General features: G+C 36.1%; 3 protein-coding genes and 1 pseudogene across 4 annotated transcripts; 3 read left to right on the top strand and 1 right to left on the bottom strand.

The window, feature by feature from the left end:
* The first annotated feature begins 1,171 nt into the window (after positions 1–1,171).
* LOC149398190 (protein DETOXIFICATION 16 pseudogene) lies at positions 1,172–2,547 on the top strand (annotated as a pseudogene). The gene is made up of 2 exons (XR_016296976.1): positions 1,172–1,477; positions 2,497–2,547. The product of XR_016296976.1 is annotated as a protein DETOXIFICATION 16 pseudogene (transcript).
* A 142-nt stretch (positions 2,548–2,689) lies between these two features.
* LOC149398189 (protein DETOXIFICATION 16-like) lies at positions 2,690–4,878 on the top strand. The gene is made up of 7 exons (XM_089615005.1): positions 2,690–3,092; positions 3,556–3,642; positions 3,717–3,773; positions 3,888–4,126; positions 4,205–4,323; positions 4,429–4,515; positions 4,627–4,878. The coding sequence occupies exons 1-7, from the start codon at positions 2,761–2,763 to the stop codon at positions 4,684–4,686; spliced, it is 981 nt and encodes a 326-aa protein (XP_089471131.1). The 5' UTR covers positions 2,690–2,760; the 3' UTR covers positions 4,687–4,878.
* A 7,277-nt stretch (positions 4,879–12,155) lies between these two features.
* LOC149398188 (cytochrome P450 76T24-like) lies at positions 12,156–17,347 on the bottom strand. The gene is made up of 2 exons (XM_089615810.1): positions 16,343–17,347; positions 12,156–12,970 (listed from the first exon to the last, which is right to left on the bottom strand). Exons 1-2 carry the CDS (start codon positions 16,628–16,630, stop codon positions 12,359–12,361), a joined length of 900 nt encoding a protein of 299 aa, XP_089471936.1. The 5' UTR covers positions 16,631–17,347; the 3' UTR covers positions 12,156–12,358.
* Positions 17,348–21,668: 4,321 nt separating this feature from the next.
* On the top strand, positions 21,669–22,502 carry LOC149398187 (uncharacterized). The gene has a single exon (XM_089614506.1). The coding sequence runs from the start codon at positions 21,669–21,671 to the stop codon at positions 22,500–22,502; it is 834 nt and encodes a 277-aa protein (XP_089470632.1).
* Positions 22,503–22,753: the final 251 nt, after the last annotated feature.

Below are 22,753 nucleotides of genomic sequence, written 5' to 3'. Positions count from 1 at the left end.
CACAAGTTTGTAAAGTACATGCAAAATTGCCAATGAAGACAGGACTAAAATTAATAAAGGCAAGATTAAATTTAATGAAGGTAGGATTAAAATTAATGAAGGCAGGATTAAATTTAATGTCAATATGGAAATCCAATTCGTGAACAAAATGAACACCGACGCGTTAATGGCGGAGCCAGCGACGTCTTCTCAGGCCACACGTTCGAGCGAGCCTCCGCCAATGCTTGCAGAGCCCTGAGCTTCTCTCCGACCATGTCCGACTCCTCCAACGCGGATTTCACCTCCGTGATCCCAAACCTAGCTCTGAAATCCACCATCGCCGCCTGACGCGAGACCTCCTCCGTCGGAGCTCCGGTTCCGCCCGATCCCGTGCGTAAGGTCGGCGGCTATCTGGATCCGCGAGATCCAGGTGTCGAGGACGGTGAAGTTAGGGTTTCTAGGGTTTTGGAGGCAATCGACGAGGCTGACTCCGGCGAGAAAGTCGGAGACGGAGGCGCCGAAGAGATTGACGATATTAATGTGGTGGCTCCGGCAGATGATGGCAATGCGCTGGCAGAGGTCGGAGTTGTCGATCTCGTCGAGGCTGGGGCTCCTCAGATCGGGGACGGGACTGAGGACCGAGAGCTGAGCGAGGTTGGGACTAGGGCTGTTTTACCAAACTAATGAAATTATGACTATTTTGCTAAACAATTAGTTTGAATTGGCCATTTCATACTCATTTTCCTTTTTGATGGTATTTGGAATTTATGGTGTTAATAATATACTCTGAACATATGTAAATTATTATTTGAGTCAACGAATAGAAAAGAAAAAATGGTAACCGACTACTACTTCCTAGGGACAGTACGTGGCCAACAAAACATTACTCAATTAATTGGTAAATTATAACTACTACAAAATAAAAGAATTTTGTAACCGCACAGTATGCTAAAGGACACAATTGAAATTTTATTCAATTGATTCACGTGACAATTCATCAGTTTGACAAATTTTTTTTTATTATTAAGTTTTGTTATATTGAAAAAGTGACGTTTGATATGACCTAGTTTTATTAAAAATTCTAATAGTAAACTAATGTGTTAAAGTCCTGTTTTTTTTTTTGTTTTTTTTTTTTAATGAACGCATTGACACTTGTGTTTTTCTCCTCCATATATAGAGTTAAAATCCCAGCCCAGAAAAACAAAAATACAGAGAGTAATTAATGGAGAGAGCCGAGCCGAAACCATGCCCGACACAAGCCTCCTCTGAAGACAATGGCCGGGAAAGAGCGCTCGGAGAAGCAATCGATGGTCAGAGCGAAATAGTGAAAGAAGTAAAGAAGCAGCTATGGCTTGCGGGTCCGATGGTGTTGGTGAGCCTGTTGCAGTACTGCCTCCAAGTCATCTCCGTCATGTTCGTCGGCCACCTCGGCAAGCTCCCTCTCGCCGGCGCTTCCATGGGCACCTCCTTCGCCTCCGTCACCGGCTTCACCGTCCTGGTAATAAGCCCCACATATATACTTTCCGCCTGAAAAAATCACGGGGTGTAGGAACGAAGTCGGAAGGAACGACGAGTTACAGTATTATAATTTTGATACTATTATGTCAAGTTATCAACGATAGAAAATCGAGATATCATAAATCCTATATATCTTCATGTTGCTGTACCGTAAATAATATGTCATACGAATAAAGAATTTTGATTTAAGAGATAAGAAGCACCGATTTCCCTTTCAAGTCTAGGCTAAGAGTTAATTTGTTCAGTTGTGACATCACAAAGGAATTAGAGAAATCGGGAGAGAGTTCTTGAGCGGTTGAGAATTGGGGAAACACTTTTTTTTTCTCGGGTAGCTTAGAACGCACTTAATCTGTGTGTATCGGAGACTCGGGTTGTGAGTTCTTCGAAGTGTTTGTAACTGTTCGACAATTGTTTATTTCTACATTTCTTGGCCGAACCTCGTCAACATTTCTCATTTGTTTATTTCTCGTCTTTTTATCTGTTCGACGATTTGCTTGAGAAGGAATTAGGTCAATTTCCTAACATTTTTTTATCAATCCCCACATGGTTTGTGCCAAACCTCAGTCTGGCTATTTTATTCCTTCTCTAAAAATGGTACCAATAAACAACAATTTGAATAATTCTTTTGCAAAATATTTTTCTTCTTCTTTGAGAGCTCGATATCAACAATGTAGAAACCATGAACAACCTCGACATAAATCAGACGGCATTCAGAGCGTTTACCGCCCAAAACTATTCGTTTCATGCCTTAACCAACCCATTTCAACAGCTTTCTTCTTGTAAGCCATTTAGTAATGCACGCCAACTGTTCGCGAAAGTTCCCATCTAAAATTATTTTTGTGCATGTATTATTATGATATGGAGCGTCGGAGAGCGATTTTAAAGGTCCCATTTAAAATTGTTGGTAAATCATCAATTTAACAAATTTTTTTGTCATAGAAGCCGGCAACTTATTAGTTTACAATGATCTAGTATTAATGCATTTAGTATTGGGTTTAGATGGGAATGGCGAGCGCGTTGGAGACGCTGGCGGGGTATCAAGGATCGTAATACCCAGTCGATGTGGGACTATCCTTGATACGGGGCAATCGTACGGAGCGGGTCAGCACCATATGTTGGGGGTCCACACACAGCGGGCGATGTGGGTGCTGACGGCGGCGAGCGTCCCTCTGGCGGCGGTGTGGGGCCAGCACGGAGGCGATCCTGGCCGGAGTGGGGCAGGACCCGGAAATAGCGGCGGAGGCGGGGCGTTACGTTAGGCTCATGCTCCCGAGCCTCTTCGCGTACGGCCTCCTCCAGTGCCTCGTCAGGTTCCTCCAGACGCAGAGCATCGTGTTTCCGATGGTGCTCTCCTCCGCCGCCACCGCGCTACTCCACGTCCTCCTCTGCTGGGGACTCGTTGTCAAGTCCGGCCTCGGTGCCGCCGGAGCTGCCCTCGCTAACGCCGTCTCGTTCTGGGTCAATGTCCTTCTCGTTTTTCTCTACGTCGTGCTCTCTCCCTCGTGCGCCCATACGTGGACCGGCTTCTCCGCTCAGGCGTTCGCCGGTGCTCTCGCGTTTCTCAGGCTCGCCGTTCCCTCCGCCATTATGGTCTGGTGAGATTCTCTCGCCGCCGGGAATTTTATTTTTTTTTGGGACGGCGTGTTAGGACCTCGGTTATCAGAAGTAATTTTATTGATAAGCCCTCATTTGTGGCGGAGGAAAACCGTGGTTACCAGCATATTTTATTAATAAAGATATAAAACCAAACTGTTAAGAAAGTGAAAGAGTCTGGAGCAAAACGCTAAACCTACACGCCACCCCGAATCTCAAAAACCACTCACGTTTCTCAGACTCGCCGTTCCCTTCTCCGTCATGGTCTGGTAGGTTCTCTCGCAGCTGGTTGAAGTTAGGGGTTTATATAGAATATCTAGAAGTTTTCAATACTAGAATATCAATAGCACCTCTTGAATGTCCGATACCTTTTGTGTTTCTTTCATTCACATTCCAATCAATACTAGAAAATATCCGGTGCATATCACGGAAGCACTTGACACACCGGCTAACTTTTGTGGACAGCTTGGAGTTGTGGTCCTTCGAGATGATGGTCCTTCTGTCCGGGCTTCTACCGAACCCAGAGCTTGAGACCTCTGTGCTCTCCATAACGTTCGTGTTCGAAGACCTCTGTACGCTCTCCCTCTGTGCTTCACCACTCACGCTCTTCTTGTTCTCGGCCAAAGGTTGAACACTACCTTGACAGTTTGGATGATCCCAGTCGGGCTAGGCTCTGCTGTGAGGTGTGAGAGAGCAATAACTAAACCCCGACACATTTTTTTTTTTCTTTTACATACAAACAGACGAAATCACTGAACTGTGACTTGTTTGTGGTGGTTGTGGTTGCGATTGGACAGTACTCGGGTGTCGAACGAGCTCGGGGCAGGCCGTCCAGAGGCTGCCAGGCTGGCGGTTTGCGTGGTTGTGGTCATGGCAGTTTCCGAGGGGGCGTTGGTCGGCCTTGCTCTCGTCCTCCTGCGAAACCTCATTGGCTTAGCTTATAGCAGCGACACCGAAGTGGTCAAATACGTGGCAACCATGATGCCGATTATCGCAGTTTCCAACTTTCTCGATGGGCTACAATGCGTTCTCTCAGGTCTCAAAAAGTTTCTTAAAACAAAACAAAACAAAAAAAAATTATTCGATTTCACTTTTAAACTCTTTTCGGTATCAGGCAATGCTAGAGGGTGTGGATGGCAGAAGATCGGGGCGTGCGTGAATCTCGGTGCCTACTATTTTGTCGGAATTCCGTTATCTGTTGTCTTTGCTTTTGTCTTGCACATCGGTGGAAAGGTAGTCTTGTTGCGCTTTTTAACATCACTATTCGATTTTTTTTATTATTATTGTTAATGTTTTGTCGTTTGACTCTTCTCCTTTGTTTATATTTCTCGAGTATAGGGTCTCTGGTTTGGTTTAATTTGTGCACTCCTGGTACAAGTGTTGTCACTTCTCACAATCACAATTAGAACAAATTGGGAACAAGAAGTAACTTTTCTGTTCTATATATCCTCTTCATTTTTTTTTTTTTTTTACAAAAACATTTTCTCAAATTTTAATCTGCATTATTTTGCCAATGTGGTTATTAATTTTGTGCAGGCGAAAAAAGCTACAGACAGAGTATACGATTCGATCGTTCCAGTAAACGCAGTGTCGTGAGAAACTTGAAGAGACTGAAGTACAGAGATTACTTGGTGGGGATTTTTTCGAAGTTAACATGCAAATTAGCTTCAAAATCAACAAAATAATCATTTTACATGCTCTGTTATATACTAAATCTGGTAGGTTTTGTAATAAAAAAAAATATGATTTAAAATCTGATAAAGTAATTTAAAATGTGATATTTAGCGAATTAACATCCCTGATATATCAGGTTTCAAAATGATATTTAAGACTTGAAAATCAAAGTACAAAGTTTTCATGTGGCCCGAGTAACTATGAATTCAGTTAAGAAATATGGATTCTAAGTTAATTTAAATAACAAAATACTACAAAACAGAAGAATTTCAACACTTTTAATTGAAAAAAAAAAAAATTCAAACATCAATAGTCAATTCATAAAAAAAATATTGATTTCGAGAATCCGAGAAAAAGAGAAAGGGAAGAAGATACGAAGAGAATGAAAAGAATTCTATGATTGAAATTAATTGAAATGACAGAAAAGATTCTGAGTTTTTAAATACAAAAGTCAGCTGGGTTTTGGGAAAAACGACAGCCAATAAAGAAAATAAAAACGACAACTATAAACAACTAAAACGCAAATAACTTGTAAAACAAGGAAAGCCTTATAACACTAATGACAACCAAAAAACTCCTTCATCAGCTTCAATACTCCTCCTCAAGTTGAACTGAAGATGTTCTTCAAGTTCATCTTGGATGTCAGATGAAGTAGAGCTGGAGAAGCCAATGGCTTAGTGAAAATATCAGCTACTTGATGCTGAGTCCTGATAGGGAGCAGCTTTATAGAGCCTTGTTGGAGATGATCACGAACAAAGTGTAAGTCGATCTCAATGTGCTTAGTACGCTCATGAAATATTGGATTCGAGGCTATGTGGAGAGCAGCCTGATTGTCACAATAAATCACTGAGGTAGCACCTGTTTTGACCTGAAACTCCTTCATCAATTGCTGCAGCCATAGCACCTCACTCATCGCAGCTGCTAATGATCTGTACTCAGCTTCAGCAGAACTCCTGGAAACCGTGGTTTGCTTCTTAGACTTCCAAGCAACAAGAGAGTCACCTACAAAGACACAATAGCCAGTAACTGATCTTCTAGTGTCAGAGCAAGTTGCCCAATCAGCATCAGAAAAAGCTCTTAGTTGAGTAGAAGAATTAGAAGGATACAATAAAGCAAGACCAGGAGTGGCTTTAATATATCTAAGCAAATGATGAACAGCCTGTAAATGAGCAGTTCTAGGAGAATGAACAAATTGACTCAAACAATGCACATCATAGGAAATATCAGGGCGAGTAATAGTTAAATACAATAGACGACCAATCAGTCTTCTATACAAAGTAGATTCAGGAAGTAAATCTCCATCATCCAAGGATAAAGAAATTTTTGGATTCATAGGAGTCTTCACTGGTTTGGATTCAATGAATCCTGCATCCTGCAAAATTTGCAAAGCATATTGTCTTTGATAAATAACAATCCCTGCTTTGGATCTTGCAATTTCAAGGCCCAAAAAATATCTCAGATCACCCAAATCCTTCAGTTTGAAATTGTTACTCAGCATGATTTTAACATCAGAGATAAGAGAAGCATTAGGACTGGCTATAATGATGTCATCAACATAGAGGAGAATGACAATGAAAGTGCTACCAGAACCTCGAGTGTAAATGGAATAATCACACCTGGATTGAGTGAAACCAGCTTGAACCACTGATTCAGTGAACTTTAAATTCCATTGCCTTGAAGCCTGTTTAAGTCCATAAATGGACTTATGTAACCTGCAAACAAGTTTCACATTCGAGTCTTTGTGCTCCTCCTGTTTCATATAACCCATAGGTAAGTCCATGTAGACTTCCTCATATAAATTCCCATTTAGAAAAGCATTGCTAATATCTAACTGAGAAAGAAACCATCCTTGTGAAGCAGCTAAACTAAGCAGAAATTTAACTGAAACTAATTTAGCAACAGGTGAGAATGTGTCAAGAAAATCAACTCCCTCTTTTTTAGTATAGCCTTTAGCTACTAATCTTGCTTTTCTTCTAGCCAGGGTTCCATCTGAGTTCATCTTGTTGGTGAAAATCCACCTGCATCCAATAGGAGTCTTGCCTTTAGGAAGGGGAACTATGGACCATGTTTTGTTGTTATGCATGGCATCAATCTCCTCCTGCATGGCATTTCTCCATACTTTCTCTTTGACTGCAATGTGGTAATGTTGTGGCACGCTATATGCTGAAACAGAAAGTACAAAATTTTTGAAGGGCATAGACAAATTCTCATAATTCAAGACCTTATCAAGACTATGCTTGGAAAGAAAAGATTCACCTCTCTTAATGAGATTACAATGATAGTCTTTCAAGTAACTCGGTTGTGTATGAGTTCTAGAAGACCTTCTCACTGCCAAGTCTTGAGGTTCATGAACAAAGGTGTCAGCTTCTCCAATGTCAGAAATGACCTTGTCATTGTGAGTATGATTCTCCAATCCATTATATCCTGGAGTAGTTTCCTCAGAATTCTTATTGTCCCCAACTTCAGCATGAGGAGCAGGGATCACATTAGGCACAAGGATAGGGATAGGACTGTCTTCAAAAGGATCAGTTCTAGTATCAGGATTGCTGATATTATGAAAAGGGAAATATTTTTCATGGAAAACAACATCTCTTGAAACAAACACTTCCATGGTGTTCATATCAAGGAGCTTGTATCCTTTGACACCTTGTGGATACCCTATCAAGGCACATCTTCTGGCCCTGGGATCAAACTTGGTCCTGTGAGCTTTCAAAGTGGAAGCAAAACATAAACAGCCAAACACACGCATATGACTATATATAGGTTCCTTTTTGTACAAAATCTCATAAGGACTCTTGTTCAACAAAATAGGAGAAGGAATCCTATTTATGATATATGTGGCAGTTAGAACACAATCACCCCAGAACCTTTAAGGGGAAATGAGATTGGAAAAGTAAAGATCTTGCAAATAGGAGGCATAGGCTCCATAAGGAGAACTTGTCCTCGAGCGTGCGTGTAATTCTCGTTCAATCCCATGAGAAACTGCATGACATACTCCGATTCAGCATATTCAGCCAATTTTGCCTTACCTCCACATGTACAAACACAAGTACATTCTGGCTTGAAATCGCACAAATCTTGATGAACAGACTTGAGTCTTGTGAAGTACACTCCAATCGTCTGTTGATCTTGAGAAAGATTGATGAATTCTCGTCTCAGCTGGAAGATTCTTGGTCCATTGCTCTGTTGAAAGCGATCCTTCAAATCATTCCAGATGTCCATAGCGGTTCCTCCAAAGAGTATGCTCGATGCGATCTCCTTCGAGACAGAATTAACGATCCAAGCGATGATAGTGCTATTGTTGCGACTCCATAGACGTAGGAGCTCTGGATCTTCAGGCGAGGGTTTCGGTATGGATCCATCAATGAATCCGAGTTTGTTCTTGGCTTCAAGAACGATGAGCATCGATCGACTCCAAGGCATATAGTTCGTTCCTGTCAAGACGTTGGAAACGAGACTTCCTCCTGAAGAATCAGAGTGATGAAGGTAGTACGGTGAAGATTGATCTTCGATTGTCGATCTAGGTCGAATAGTTCCGGGAACACCGGTAATTGGAAGCTCCGTCAATCTTGATTCAGGTTCTCCTATGGAAGCGGATAGTTACTGAAATCTAAAGATCGGAAAAGGAGAAGAAAGATCGGAATTCTCAGATGCGGAATTGCTCTGATACCATATTGATTTCGAGAATCCGAGAAAAAGAGAAAGGGAAGAAGATACGAAGAGAATGAAAAGAATTCTATGATTGAAATCAATTGAAATGACAGAAAAGATTCTGAGTTTTTAAATACAAAAGTCAGCTGGGTTTTGGGAAAAACGACAGCCAATAGAGAAAATAAAAACGACAACTATAAACAACTAAAACGCAAATAACTTGTAAAACAAGGAAAGCCTTATAACACTAATGACAACCAAAAAACTCCTTCATCAGCTTCAATAAAAAAAACAAGCATCGATAAAAACATAAAAACAAAACTACGCGCATCCTCTTTTATTGTGCCATTGCTGTCCAGATTTGCTACATCTTTGTCGATATGACTGAACTCTTTTCGACTTGGATTGAAACCTTTTTCTCTAGGTCTCCCAGCTGAACGTTTATGGACCGGTGGTGGTATTGTTACAGCATCTAGTGGCAGCTCCCAAATCCCATCATGACAAACGGGAACAACATCTATGGCATACGTTGCATAATAATTTTGTTGAGTGTAATATGCCGGTACATAGTCAATGGGCCTCAAATTCCTCCGGTATAAAGCAGCTACGACATGAGCACAGGGAAAATCTTCTAGTTGCCAAAAATTGCAACTGCAATATCTGGTGTTGGTGTCAACAATTAAGCGTCTAGCACCATCAACAACTTCAAATTGAGACTCGTTAATAGCATGTACCAGTAAATAGCTATCTATAAGTAAATACAATATATACTTACACGTATTTACAAAAATAAACTAATGTATTCACTTACGTTCATAGTCCGTGCAGCTTCTTGGGACTCAAATAGCATCTTAAAGCCGGTATTTGTAAGGCCTGATTGCATTTTGGGAATAAGTAGCCTCTTCTTGTTGAACCAGTCTAGAATAAGACTACGAAAACACAAAACCAACATTACCACAGGCCAACCTCTTGCTTCTCTCAAAACAGCGTTCAACCACTCCGAAATATTGGTTGTCGTCACATTAAACCTCTTTCCAGGAAAATGACTTCGTGACCACAATTCTAGATTGGCTCGTAGCAAATACTTTTTGATTTTCTTATTAGAGCACGAGATAATGTTCAAATAGAAATCAAACTATTTTGGAGTGTAAGCCTTGGCACACCGATAAAACAAAGGCTGAATGAAAGACTTTCCAAATTTAGTTTTCACGTTCCCCCATAAGTGTTGCATGCATATAGCAAATTTGGATTCAGAAAATACATCATGAACAGCCTTAGACCTAGTCTTCTTTAACCCCATAAACATGTCTCAATTGCACCATGAACCAATTCCAAGATTTTTCATTTTCAGAATCAACAATACTGAAAGCTAATGGGAACAAGTGATTGTCCCCATCCTAAGCAATCACCAAGAGTAACGTACCATGTGATTTCCCTTTCAGGAACGTGCCATCCACCGAAATGACAGGCTTACAATACTGGAATCCATGGACCTACGCCTCAAGTGACAAGAAAAAATACTTGAATGAGTTATCCGCATTTACTATGGTAATAGAGTATGAACCTGTGTAAATATAAACAAAAAGTAAATCAATACAGTAAAATATTTACAGCGTTTCATGTAAATCAATGTAAATAATAATTCACTGTTAGATGTTGAAATAAATATTTCCAAAAATATCTCCAAAACAGGGAATAAATATGTAAATATCGAAATTACCTGGGTTTTTCTCAGAAACCAAGTCACCAATAATAGGTAAATGACCGTATGATTTTTCGTAATCACCACGCAACTCTTTTAGCGCCTCTGCACGTCCCTTCCATGCCTTGAAATAACTAGTATCAACTTTATACCGAGTCTTCATAATTTCAACATCACCCACAGCTGATATCTTATCGGCCATTGAGCCCCTGAAATCATCTTTAATACACTTGCTAATCAACGACGATGACGCTTGCTTATGTTTATGAACAATGGATGATCAGTAACAATAATGTTCTTTTACAAACGTCCCAATGACCCACAAATTTGATCTAGAACATACAGACGCTCTCATCGTCCAACAACATCCAACATTCAAACGAACTATACTATATCGAATTTTGTTAGATGTCTGAACCCTGAATTCAAAGTTACCACGAAGTGCAATCGTGCTCATAGCCGACACAAGAACATCCTTTCGCATAAAAACATTGTTGACATTAACATCAAAATTCATGGGGAAGTTTTTCAAATCAAGATCATCGTAAATAACAGTTTGTAAATAATTTTGATTACATTATGTATTTACACCATCTGACAATGGATTATGGTTCTCCGGCAATTGACGTTCAAAAAGCTTAACTACAAAAAAAAAACAACAGTAAATATACGTAAATACATTAGTACACCTGTGCGAACACAGCCTAAGATTTCAAAAAATAAAATATTACACCACCTGATTCATTCAGAGAAAACTCAGACATCTTGTGGATCAGTGATAAATCAGACGTTTGAATAATATATGAGCGCTTGAAAATAACGAAAATTAAGAAAGATAAAACTAAAAAGTCAAGACATAATCAAAATAGTAAATAAGGAATAAAAATCAAATATAAAACGAAACAAAATAATAGTACAAAGCCATGTAAAAACAATTCCTACATATAAGGAAATAATTAACTTCGGTATAGTCCTGTTCACGCTTAAAATCTGGAAATTCAAATTCAAATTTTCGGGTTGGCTAAATAATTCAAATTTCAAATAATTTCATAATTCAAAACTCAATAAGGACAAATTTCGGAAATGAAAAAAAAAATAAAATTAGGCCACGTCATCCGAGTGGCTATTTACTTAATATTTACAAAACATTGGCTATACAGCAAATCCCAACGTTTATGTTGGCTATTTTGCTAATTTTTTGTTTTTTCATTAATATCTATTTAAAAATTACCATTTATTTTTGTCTCCCGTTTATTATTTTTCTATATAACCGGAATAAGATCTACACATATAATAATAAATTATTATTTTTATTTCGAAAATATATATAATTATTCAAATAAACTTAAAACAAAAAAGAAGAAATCTGGAGCAAATATTTTATTTAATTGTCATATCATCAGAATTGGCTATTTAAACAAAAAAATATATCTAAATGTTGACTATTTAGCAGTTATAAATTTTACATATTTACTCCATGTAATTTTTCTAGAATAAATTGATCGATTAGTTTTATTTGGTAAAAAAAATGTCCATCTTTAGATGAGGGGACCTGAATGCACTAATATTGGTGAAAAATGTAAAATGGGACCTGAATGCAATATTGGCGGAAAATGTAATTATGGAAATGTTCCATCCTTTGTGCGGAACAAATGTGATATTTCATTAAGTTAATGAAGCATATAGAGTACTCTTTCCTCTATGTTGTACCAGTCGAAGCGTAGGGATTTTAACGAGGCCCTTCATTTATCAACAAAAAACAATGAAGTTCGCCGACAACGGTATGGCTTTTTACGTAGTGCAACAATAACAAATAACATTATCGTGGTAACTAATTTGGTCTAGTGATAATCTCACACATACATCAACGAAGAGGTCCTGAGTTCAAGTTTCATGGGCTACAGAAATGCACATCCCTTTAAAATTTGTCTTAAATTATGTAATATTGGTCGATTGTGTCACATGCGTTTCCGCTTCTTAAAATATCATGTAGGCCAATAGTACTGTCACTATTATATAATAAAAAAATATATTATCAAACTCATGAACGTGTATAAATAAACATAAACATGAATACCACTTAATAACAACACAAGTCTTGCCAAGACTAAAGCATGTCTTTCTAACATAATAACAATTTACTTTTCATATTGCCAAATTAAGTCATATAAACTTGACACATTGCACATAAAACTTTCACTCAAACATATTATCTTCTTCACGCAAATATAAACAACGCAATCATATAATAAGCACAGGAATGACCCTCAAAGGCTCGGCCATTTGCAAGGTAATGCCAAACTTCTCGTCCATGTTCATCGTCTCGGGCGTGACATCATTTTCAAGCTTCCATTCAAAGTTGTGAATAAGTGAACCCAACATCAGTTGAATCATCCGCGTCGCCAACAGTAATCCGGGGCATATTCTTCGACCCCCGCCAAACGGAACTAGCTCAAAATCCCGACCTTTGAAGTCAACACTCGACCCCAAAAACCTCTCGGGAATGAACTCGCTAGGGTCTTCCCAAACACTCGGGTCTCTGGAAATAGCCCACACGTTGACCAAGATTTGCGAGCCTTTAGGGATCGTGTAACGACCGTTGATTTCCACGTCGACGATCGCTCTCCGGGGAATTAATAAGGGAGCTGCCGGGTGTAAACGGTAGGTCTCTTTGACAATGGCTTGTAAGTAAGGAAGGCGATCGATGTCCGATTCTTTGACTTGGTTTCCTTTTCCGATGACTTGGTTGACTTCTTCTTTGACTTTTGACATCACTTTTGGGGCTCTGAGAAGCTCAGCCATCGACCACTCCAACGTCGATGATGTCGTCTCGGTTCCAGCACCAAATAGATCCTTGGTACATCACGAAGACACTAAAATTAATGATCTATATCTAATTAATTCATTAAGAGCGGACCCAGAAATTAAAGTCGAGGGTGGCCGAAAATATATACATAATAAATAATTATCGGTAGTTAATTTTTAATACTTTTTATTTTAAAATATTAATCAATTATTGATGTTTTCATTAAGAAAAAAAGTTGTACATATACAATATTTAAATATCTTACACAAATTTTTTATTAAAATAATATATAACTAATTTCTAATGTTTAAATTAACAAATTATCAATCCCTAAACAAATCTCTAAAATAATTTTTTAACAAATGCCCTAAGAAATAAAAATAATCTTAATTTTCAACTATACATGTCACTACTACACTGTTATATAAACAGTTTGTTTTGGAGTTAAAAAATTCCTCTTTTTTTTAAAATATAGTTGGATACAATATTCCACTATTTTTTTAGAAGAAAATTGATACCTCTCACAGCAAGTTACTACTCCTATTTCATGATGTTGGTGTTCTGACTCAAGTAAAAAGCAAAAAATAAACTTCTCAATCTGAAGCCTAATCCGCAAAAGTCACGGCAGACTAGGATAGAACAGTAGAGAAGCCAAGAATAATAATAATAAAAAAAAGAAAATACCAAATTACAAGAAAATAAGGTATTAAAGCCAAAGTACAATATAAGGCGTTAAAGTAAGGCTTTTTCAGACTTTTTGGTCTTTTAACATAATATATAATGTTATAATATTTTTTAAGAGCCGAGAAACCAGCGTCCAACACAGAGATATCAACAAAGAAACACCAAAAAAAAATATAAAAACACATAATTAATTATTTTTTCTCAAAGAGTTAGGGGTGGCCTGGGCCACTCCCATGGTCCACGTCGGTCCGCCCTACATTACTTTATCCTTAATTGAGTGAGTGTAATAATCAAGGAATCAAGAAATTTTTAAAATCCTTGGAATATTTTTGGACTTAGCGGAGTGATACATTCAATTACATATACACATTAACAGTTTCTTTACAACATATTTTTAGAGTAATCAAAATTTTAAATTGGGGTTTGGCATATGCAGACTTTGGATTATGATTAATGTCTATTACATTTTAGTTTCTCAATAATAATATTTTTGCAGTGTTAGTCTCTCGATAGTTTTTATAGGTTAGTTTGCACTCATGGTCCTATAACATTAGGAATTGTGGCAGATTAATTAGCTTATAATCTTTTTTTGCACCAAAAGTCCTTAAACTTTGTCAAATTTACAGTAGTTAGTATTATGACCTCAATTGGTTGATGAATGTAGCGGACCGCTATACATAGTGAAAAATGATGAATTGAAGTCTAAATGCAAGCTATCAAGAGGGTCACACACATGAGATTACGTCTAAAAATAGGAATAAATTTGTCAAATCCATAAAATTTAAGAACCATAGAACAATTTGGTACATTTTTTAATATAAATTTTCATGGTCATTAGTCTCAGAATAACCCTTGCAAGAAAAAATAATAATAAAGTTAGTTAAATTTGACGGAAATACACGTGGCAGCCTCAAATTAAACACGATTAAATATATTATAATAAAATTAAAAATATCATTTTTATAATAATTTTTTTAAAACGACTTTTATATTATGATCAAGCATTGATGATATTGTAAAAATATTTTAATATTTATTTCTTAATATTAATCAGGCATTAATAATATCAATTTTATTAAACATTTTTGTAAACATTTTTATATTGAAACATTTTTTTTCTGTCAAATTTTATTGACTTTATTTAACGGTGCAGCTAAAACTCAACATTAAGTATTTTTCATCGAAAAAAAATAATAAGTATTTAAATGTATGTTTATGAAAACATTAAGTATTTGTGCTGTTATTTTCTCCTCTCTAAATCTAATTGAGTAAATTACATCCTAGATCTAAAAATAATATGGCACCTTTTTCCAAATTTTGATCGTATAGCAAAAACATACCTGTAGTTTAACTTTAATATGCGTATAATATTTTGAAAGTCAAATGGAAAAAAGAAAAAGAAAAAAAGAGGAGCAGAAAAGCAGCTATTCTAGGTAAAAACAATGTCAAAGTTTCTCTTTCTCTTTGTCTTTATAATTTATTAGGATTCTATACGGATCATTAACTAACGTTGTTAAAATTTATTATTAAGGGAGAGATTTTTAGCCTAAAAATTTATTGAAGGACAAGAGGAAGTTTAGAATTCATTATTAAGTGAAATTTTTAGCCTAAGAAATTATTGAAGGACAGTCCTAAGTCATTCGTAATATGACTTTTACGTATACGTGTTGTGGTAGCTGACTTATTATCTGAATAATTAGATAATCAAACTAAAATTCTAACATAAAAAATTCAAATACGTCATATATTTAGCCCTCCCTAAAGTTTATTGAGTGACTAGCATTGCCAATATATATATTTATATATATATATATATATATATATATTTATATATATATATATATATATATATATATATATATATATATTTGGAGATCTTTTATTTATTAACTTCTTGAGGTAAAAGAGTGATATTTTACAAACATTCCGAGTTCAGACAATAATAACTAATTAAACTAAAAATTAAATAGTTCGTTTTGTTTTAAAAAAATCCAAGTATATTTATTTTTTCTTAATCAAGAAATGTATAGTGTTTTTATCTATTATATATATATATATATATATATATATATATATATATATATATATATAGTACTAAACTTCTGTGAAAATATGTGGATATTTCCATCATATGAATTAGGGCAGATATTTTAAATATAAGGAGAAACACTAATAATAATAATAATAATAATAATAATAATAATAATGATGATGATGAAAATGATAATAATAATAATAATAATAATAATAATAATAATAATAATAATAATAATAATAATGATAATAATGATAATAATAATAATAATGATAATAATAATAATAATAATGATAATGATAATAATAATAATAATAATAATAATAATAATAATAATAATAATAATAATAATAATAATAATGATAATAATAATAATGATAATAATAATAATAATAATGATGATAATAATGATAATAATAATAATAATAATAATAATAATAATAATAATGATAATGATGATAATAATGATAATAATAATAATAATAATAATAATAATGATGATGATAATAATGATAATAATAATAATAATAATAATAATAATAATAATAATGATAATAATAATAATAATAATAATAATAATGATAATAATAATAATGATAATAATAATAATAATAATAATAATAATAATAATAATAATAATAATAATAATAATAATAATAATGATAATAATAATAATAATAATAATAATAATAAGCCATACCGATAACAAGTGTTTTATTGAGTTTCTGTCAAGCTGATCTTCTTTTCCAATCATGCCAATGAGAATATCTAAAACATCTTTCTCTTCCGATTGAAAGTTTCTCTCTCCTCTAATCCTCAACCTCTCAATTATGATCCTATCGAACAAGTCCAAAAACTTCCGAAAATGATCCGTTGCCCGTCTCCTGATGCCTTGCGGGTCAAGCTTCCTCAGCAACGGGAAGAAATCCGTGACGTTAGGTTCACCCAGCACCTCGGCGATCTTCCGGACCGTGTCCCTGATTCCCATCGCCACATCATCATCACCGCGACTACCACCGGACCCTGAATTTCCCACCAAATCCACGGAGAAGAAAGTGGTGGACAGCAAGTTCAGAGAAGCCTTGAAAGCCGCTCTCCCGATCTCGACTACACCACAACTGCTAGTCTTCTCCCGAACCTCGTCTAGCAGCTCTTCCACTTTCTTGTGCCGCAAGTTACTGCTGGAGTCCAGGGCTTTCTTGGAGAACACGTGGAGGTTGCAGATCTTCCGGAGTGTTCTCCAAGCTCCGGTCGGAGGCGGCCAAATAATTCCGTACTGGGAATGGTCGAGGCAACGAGCGGCATCGGGGACTGTGCGCTCTGACAAGGACTGGTCGTGGTCTGGAGAATTTCTTTGGCCATGGCCGGAGAAGAGACCACGATCGTCGTGACTCGGCCGAGCTTCAGACTCATGATCGGGCCGTACCTCTTGGAGAGATCGGCGAGAGATTTGTGGGGCTGTTTGTCGCCGATCTCCAACAGGTTTCCGATGATCGGAAAAGGCTTTGGTCCAGGAGGAATCTTTTCGCCTCTTCTCGCCGTGGTTTTAATTACAAAGAAATAAATGAAATGAAGGAGAAGAATAAGAAGAAGAGGATACAGAAAATATGACATAATCATGGCTCTCTCTCTCTCTCTCTCTCTCTCTCTCTCTCTCTCTCTATATATATATATATATATATATATATATATATATATATATGTTCTAATGAAGCAGGATTTTCATTTCTATACATACTTGTATGATTTTATAATATGAATGATTCATTAATCATATCCGTACGTATACATGTGGCTTGAGGTTTAGACAAGAAATTTGGTGCAAGGGTATTAGATTTCCATAGTAAATATTCGTAGTCAAGGACGAAGTTTGGGGGAGCCTATTTTTTAAAATTTAGGCATCGTATAAAAGTTATAATTAGCAAATATTAATTTTATAAATTAGCCAATTAATTTTATAATTTCATCATTAATGGAAAGAAAAATGAATCAATAAATACCACAATATCCCATGCTTTCAAAATAATAAAGTTGAAAAAAAAAAAACGAATTCTAAAAAAGAAAAGAAAAATTATTTATCTGAATCAATCAGTTAATTAGTAATAATAAATAAAAATGAATTACATCACGGGATGCATGCAATTTTTAATTCCTTTATTTTAGCTCTCTCTCTCTCTCTCTCTCTCTCTCTCTCTCTCTCTCTCTCTCTCTCTCTCTCTCTCTCTCTCTCTCATCATATTTAAAATAACTTAGATTTTGTAACTTAGTTTCTTATTGATAACGGGTTTATAATTATCCATGCTAGTTTACAAAATTGACAAAACGTACATATGTACTGATTGATGGAATTTCAATATCAATTGCTGATAATTTAAGTAGCCAAGGTTTGGCATAAAGGTTTCCTAATAACAGATTGGATAAAAAGTGTACTACTACATAAATAAATGCATGCTCTTTTTAGGATTTATCTTAAATTTTGTAATTTTGAACAATAATATCACGTGTGCTTTACAATGTTAATATATCATATAATTTTAGCGAATAATATCGCTTCTAAAAAAAAAAAAAGGTGCCTACTACAACCATATAAAATTTTGACACAATTAAAAAAAAAAAACTAATTCCTAAATGCGACCGACTATAAAACATTAATAACTACACATCAAAATATTTTTAAGCATACCGTAACTATTTAATTTTAAACTTGATTTTAAGAACTAGTCAATGTTTCGTTTAGTTTGGTGAATTAGCTATTTATCAAAGTTAATGTATATTTACATAAATTGACGATAAAAATGCTAAAGACAATCATATAAAATACTATCTGATTAGAGGTCACATTACCAAATGTGACTAAATTTTATACATGCTTAAATCGTTGGCTAGATTACATTTTAAGTGGTCTACTTTATTTTTTAACACTACTACAAATAAGCTGCTTATAAAACTAAAAAAATCGCATATATATATTTGAGCTTTAGAAGCGACTCTAAAATGACAAGTCGCTTCTGATGTGAAAAAGTCATATTTAATAATGAAAAATTAAACAATTGTATTGAGTTAACTCAATAAATCACAATCGTTGCTAAGATGTGTGATTCAAAATTTGCTAAACTTTGGCTATTTAAAATTTTTAAACAATTTTTTAAAAGGTTAAATATGTAATTACACAATATATTACAGTGTCCAGGGCATACTAAATGGCTATTTTAAAAACATATATGTGAAATATTGACTACTCTGCAATCTCTAAATGTTTTGAGTGACCAAATTAATTAGATGTTGTGGGGCTTCGTATCTACTTTTTTGGATATGGTGCCATCAATAGGATTTCAAGGTTGATAAATGCTATTTATTTGCTTTCTTATTCAATTGTTTTTATTATTAAGAAATGCGTAATTGCACAATTAAGCCACTACAAACGTCAAAATTACAATTTAGCTAACGTTTCAAATATGTTTCAAATATAACCACAAATTTAATGTAGCAAGTTATTTTCTATTAATTTTTGTTATATTTTGAATATTTGTATATTGTAAATTTCTATTAATGGCTATTGCAAAATTAAACAAACGTTGGCTATTTATCAAAATTTGAGTTTATATATGCTAATTAGTTTCAGAACCCTATTTTTTTATTAGTAATTGAAGACTTAACATCGCTCATTCATTAAACAACATTTATAATTGCTCCTAGATCAAGATTATAAAGTCATTGATGTCACTTTATGACCGAGCTGTCTAAATTATTTGGCAAGATATTTGACTTTTAGATGTGATATTTGTTGTATCTAAAAGCCTGGTTTGTGCTAGAAGATCGTATCACCTTATAAGCTCCAACCTCATCGCCTTATGGTTTGGATGCCTGCAAAACAAAACAAAACAAAACAAACCGTTGTCAAAAGATAAAGTAAGTTATTCTCCATGGTCTATATTTGGAAAAATACCTGAATCGTCTATAGAAGATCTTTTACTTTGCTTTCTCTTTTGAAGCTGTACAGTTGAAATACAAAGCTCTCAAACATGAAGATAGGAACATTATATTTTTTTTGTTCAAATCCTTTAAAAGAGCCTGTATAAGCTCACCTGGGTGAACAATTAAGTCGTTAGAAGTTGGATCATTTAGTCAACATCCAACTCGTCAAAGTTAGTAGGTCCAGCATTTGAATTTAAATATCCAAGATGAAGGATACGATTTCCTCATTCAATTTAAAGCTTGGAGAAAAAAGAAATAGACTTTAATTATTTCCACCATTTTTTTTTTATCAAAACCTGACTTTTATTAAATAGGCCTATCGGCCAAAATATCAAGATACAGCCAAGGAGGGGTATTATCAACCCATATTTAATATTTCATTTTCAAATTGAAATACAAGTACTACAAAAGCTTTGAGGACTTGGTGGCCCAAAATTTGAAAATGCAGACCTTTGATTTTTAAGACAGGCTCTCTTTCAATGCTCTAAACAAAATGCTTGATCCTAACTTCGCACTTGACGAATTAGGATTTTTTTTTTTTTTTTGCATTAAAATGTTGCTTCCTGAGTAACTAATTTTGGCTCGGCATTCACGGACGCACCTACTGGTTAAAATGAGTAACTTATTTTTCTTTGAGTGTGTTTTGTAATTAAAGTTGTTTTGATGTTTACCAATATATTACTCTCCAGGAGCCATATTATTAGTAAACAATAATAATAATAAAAAAATCCCCTAACAAGATTGGGAAGTATTAATTTTGCAACTTGCGTAGACATTCAAGTCAGTATGGTCCACACGGGTTTCACACAAGCGTAGACTTTCAAGTCAACTATGAAGTGGGGACTGGATTCAACGTGGTTATTACTTATCAGTGACAAATATATGTAACGATTATTTAGGCTATTTTTCACTACATAGCTTTTCCTATGTTATCAAGTGTCAATTGTCACTAGCACCTTTCATCAGTACTTAATGATTTTCCAGCATAATATGTAAAAAAAACAAATAGTGCAAGAAATGCCAAGGAAAGAAACCCATGCATATATGTAAGAGAATCACCTACTGTTTTAGGGAACCCAAACATTGAGTTTTTGCAACACATTTCCAAAGATGAGAGTCATAAGCCACTTGGCTCTTCTTTTTTGCTTGGCCTTGGTTTGGCTGTTTCAGTTGATCCAAGTTTCAAGTGCAAAAGATGTTGGAAAAAGCTTATATTAAATAAAGTGATTTAATTATTTAACGGTTTATTTTAAATTGTTCATTAAAAGACGAAATAGTGTATTGTTGTTGAGAGAGTGTGTTTGTGAGTGGAAAAGAGTCTCACATGGAATAAACACAAAAGTGTTGAGCACCTTATATAAGTTGCATTTAATAACCATGAATAAAAAAGTGGTAGAAATGGAATATGACATGTGGATGTGAGGTGGCGTATCTATGCTACCTTTCACACTCACATCCGCCCTCGCCGGTGGCGTCGGGCTCGGGCTCAGACTTCTCGCGGTACCGTTCGAATGGATAGTCACGTCGTTTCGGAAACGAACGGTCGTTTGGCCAACGGTCGTGTCGTTTGCGTCTGTTCCTGTCATTTGAACGAAATTGTGCTTCTGTTCGTCGAACCTTTTCACGAACATGTACGATTTCTTTATAAACCGAGTTCGGTTTCAGAAATTGTTACAGGGTTTTCGAACCTGCTCTCTCTTCCCTGAAACACTTTTCCCAGAAAATTGTTCTTGCCTATTTTCGGATTGCACTTTGTCTTGGTGCAGTCCGGAATAAGACTTGTCGTATCCTGCGGTATTCTTGTTCTGAACCTTAAGACACTTTTGGGGTACAAAAATACTATAAGGAAAGCGTTCTCATGCGCGATTCAAGCCTCGACGTCTTCAACTTCGAAGAATTTTCTAACAATATTTATAGTATCTTGTGCTATGGCTACCGAGGCGTCCGTTTCGAGTCTGAAAGTGATGAGCCAGGATTTCGTCAAGTTGGATCGCTTCGAAGGCACCAACTTCACCCGCTGACAGGACAAGATGCGGTTCTTCCTCACCGCCATGAAGATCTTCTACGTGTTGGACCCGACGTTGGAGCTCATCCTGGAGCCAACGGAAAATGATGATGAAGAACTCAAGGCGGACCGGAAGAAGCGTCAAGAGGACGAGTTGCTGTGCCATGGACACATCATGAACACACTGTCGGACCGACTCTACGATCTCTACACCGACAATCCATCGGGTACAGAGATATGGAAAGCTCTCGAGTACAAGTTCAAGGCGGAAGAAGAAGGTACCAAAAAGTTCCTTGTCTCGAGTTACTTTGATTTCAAGATGTATGATGTCAAGCTCATACTTGCTCAAGTGCATGAATTGCAAGTTATTGTCAACAAATTGAGGACCGTGAAGATAGATGTTCCGGAGACTTTCCAAATTGGTGCGATTATTGCGAAGTTTCCCAATTCCTGGAAAGGCTATCGGAAGAAACTTCTTCACAACACCGAGGACTTCTCTTTGGAGCAAATCCAGAAACATCTTCGAATCGAGGAGGAATCGAGGATGAGAGAGAAGACCACGGATGCCGGAAGTTCCAAGGCCAATGCGGTGAGCGCTAAAGGCAAGAGGAAGAGGAATGACAAGGAAGGATCTTCGGGTTCCAAAAAGGACTCGAAGAAACTCAAGCATTCTGGCAAATCTACATTCGGTAACAAGCCTGTGTCCAAGGGGTCCAAAGGGGATTGCTATGTGTGTGGCAAACCCGGTCACTATGCTCAAGATTGTCGACACCGCAAGACGGGTGAGAAAGAAGTTGACGCCACTATGACCGATGGAAACATAGTCGCTACGTTGAGCGAACTCATGGCGGTCAATGACAAGGTTCAAGGGTGGTGGTAAGACACTTGTGCTACCATTCACGTCACCTATGATAGGGCTGCCTTCAAAACCTATTCTGAAGTCAACGATGGACAAGCAGTTCAAATGGGAAATGAGCATCGCTCTCAAGTTGTCGGCATCGGAAACGTGGATCTCAACTTCACCTCCGGGAAGACGGTCACTTTGACCAATGTTCTCCATGTTCCGGAAATGTGTAGGAACCTTGTTAGTGGTGATCTCCTATGCAAACCGGGGATCAAATCTGTGTACGA

The sequence above is a fragment of the Urtica dioica genome, chromosome 5 (assembly GCF_054948205.1).
Source record: "Urtica dioica subsp. dioica isolate 48M chromosome 5, U.dioica_male_clone48M_v1_H2, whole genome shotgun sequence".
Classification (NCBI taxonomy): Eukaryota; Viridiplantae; Streptophyta; class Magnoliopsida; order Rosales; family Urticaceae; genus Urtica; species Urtica dioica.
Note: the sequence above shows the minus strand (reverse complement) of the source record. Positions and strands in the feature narration are given on the sequence as shown.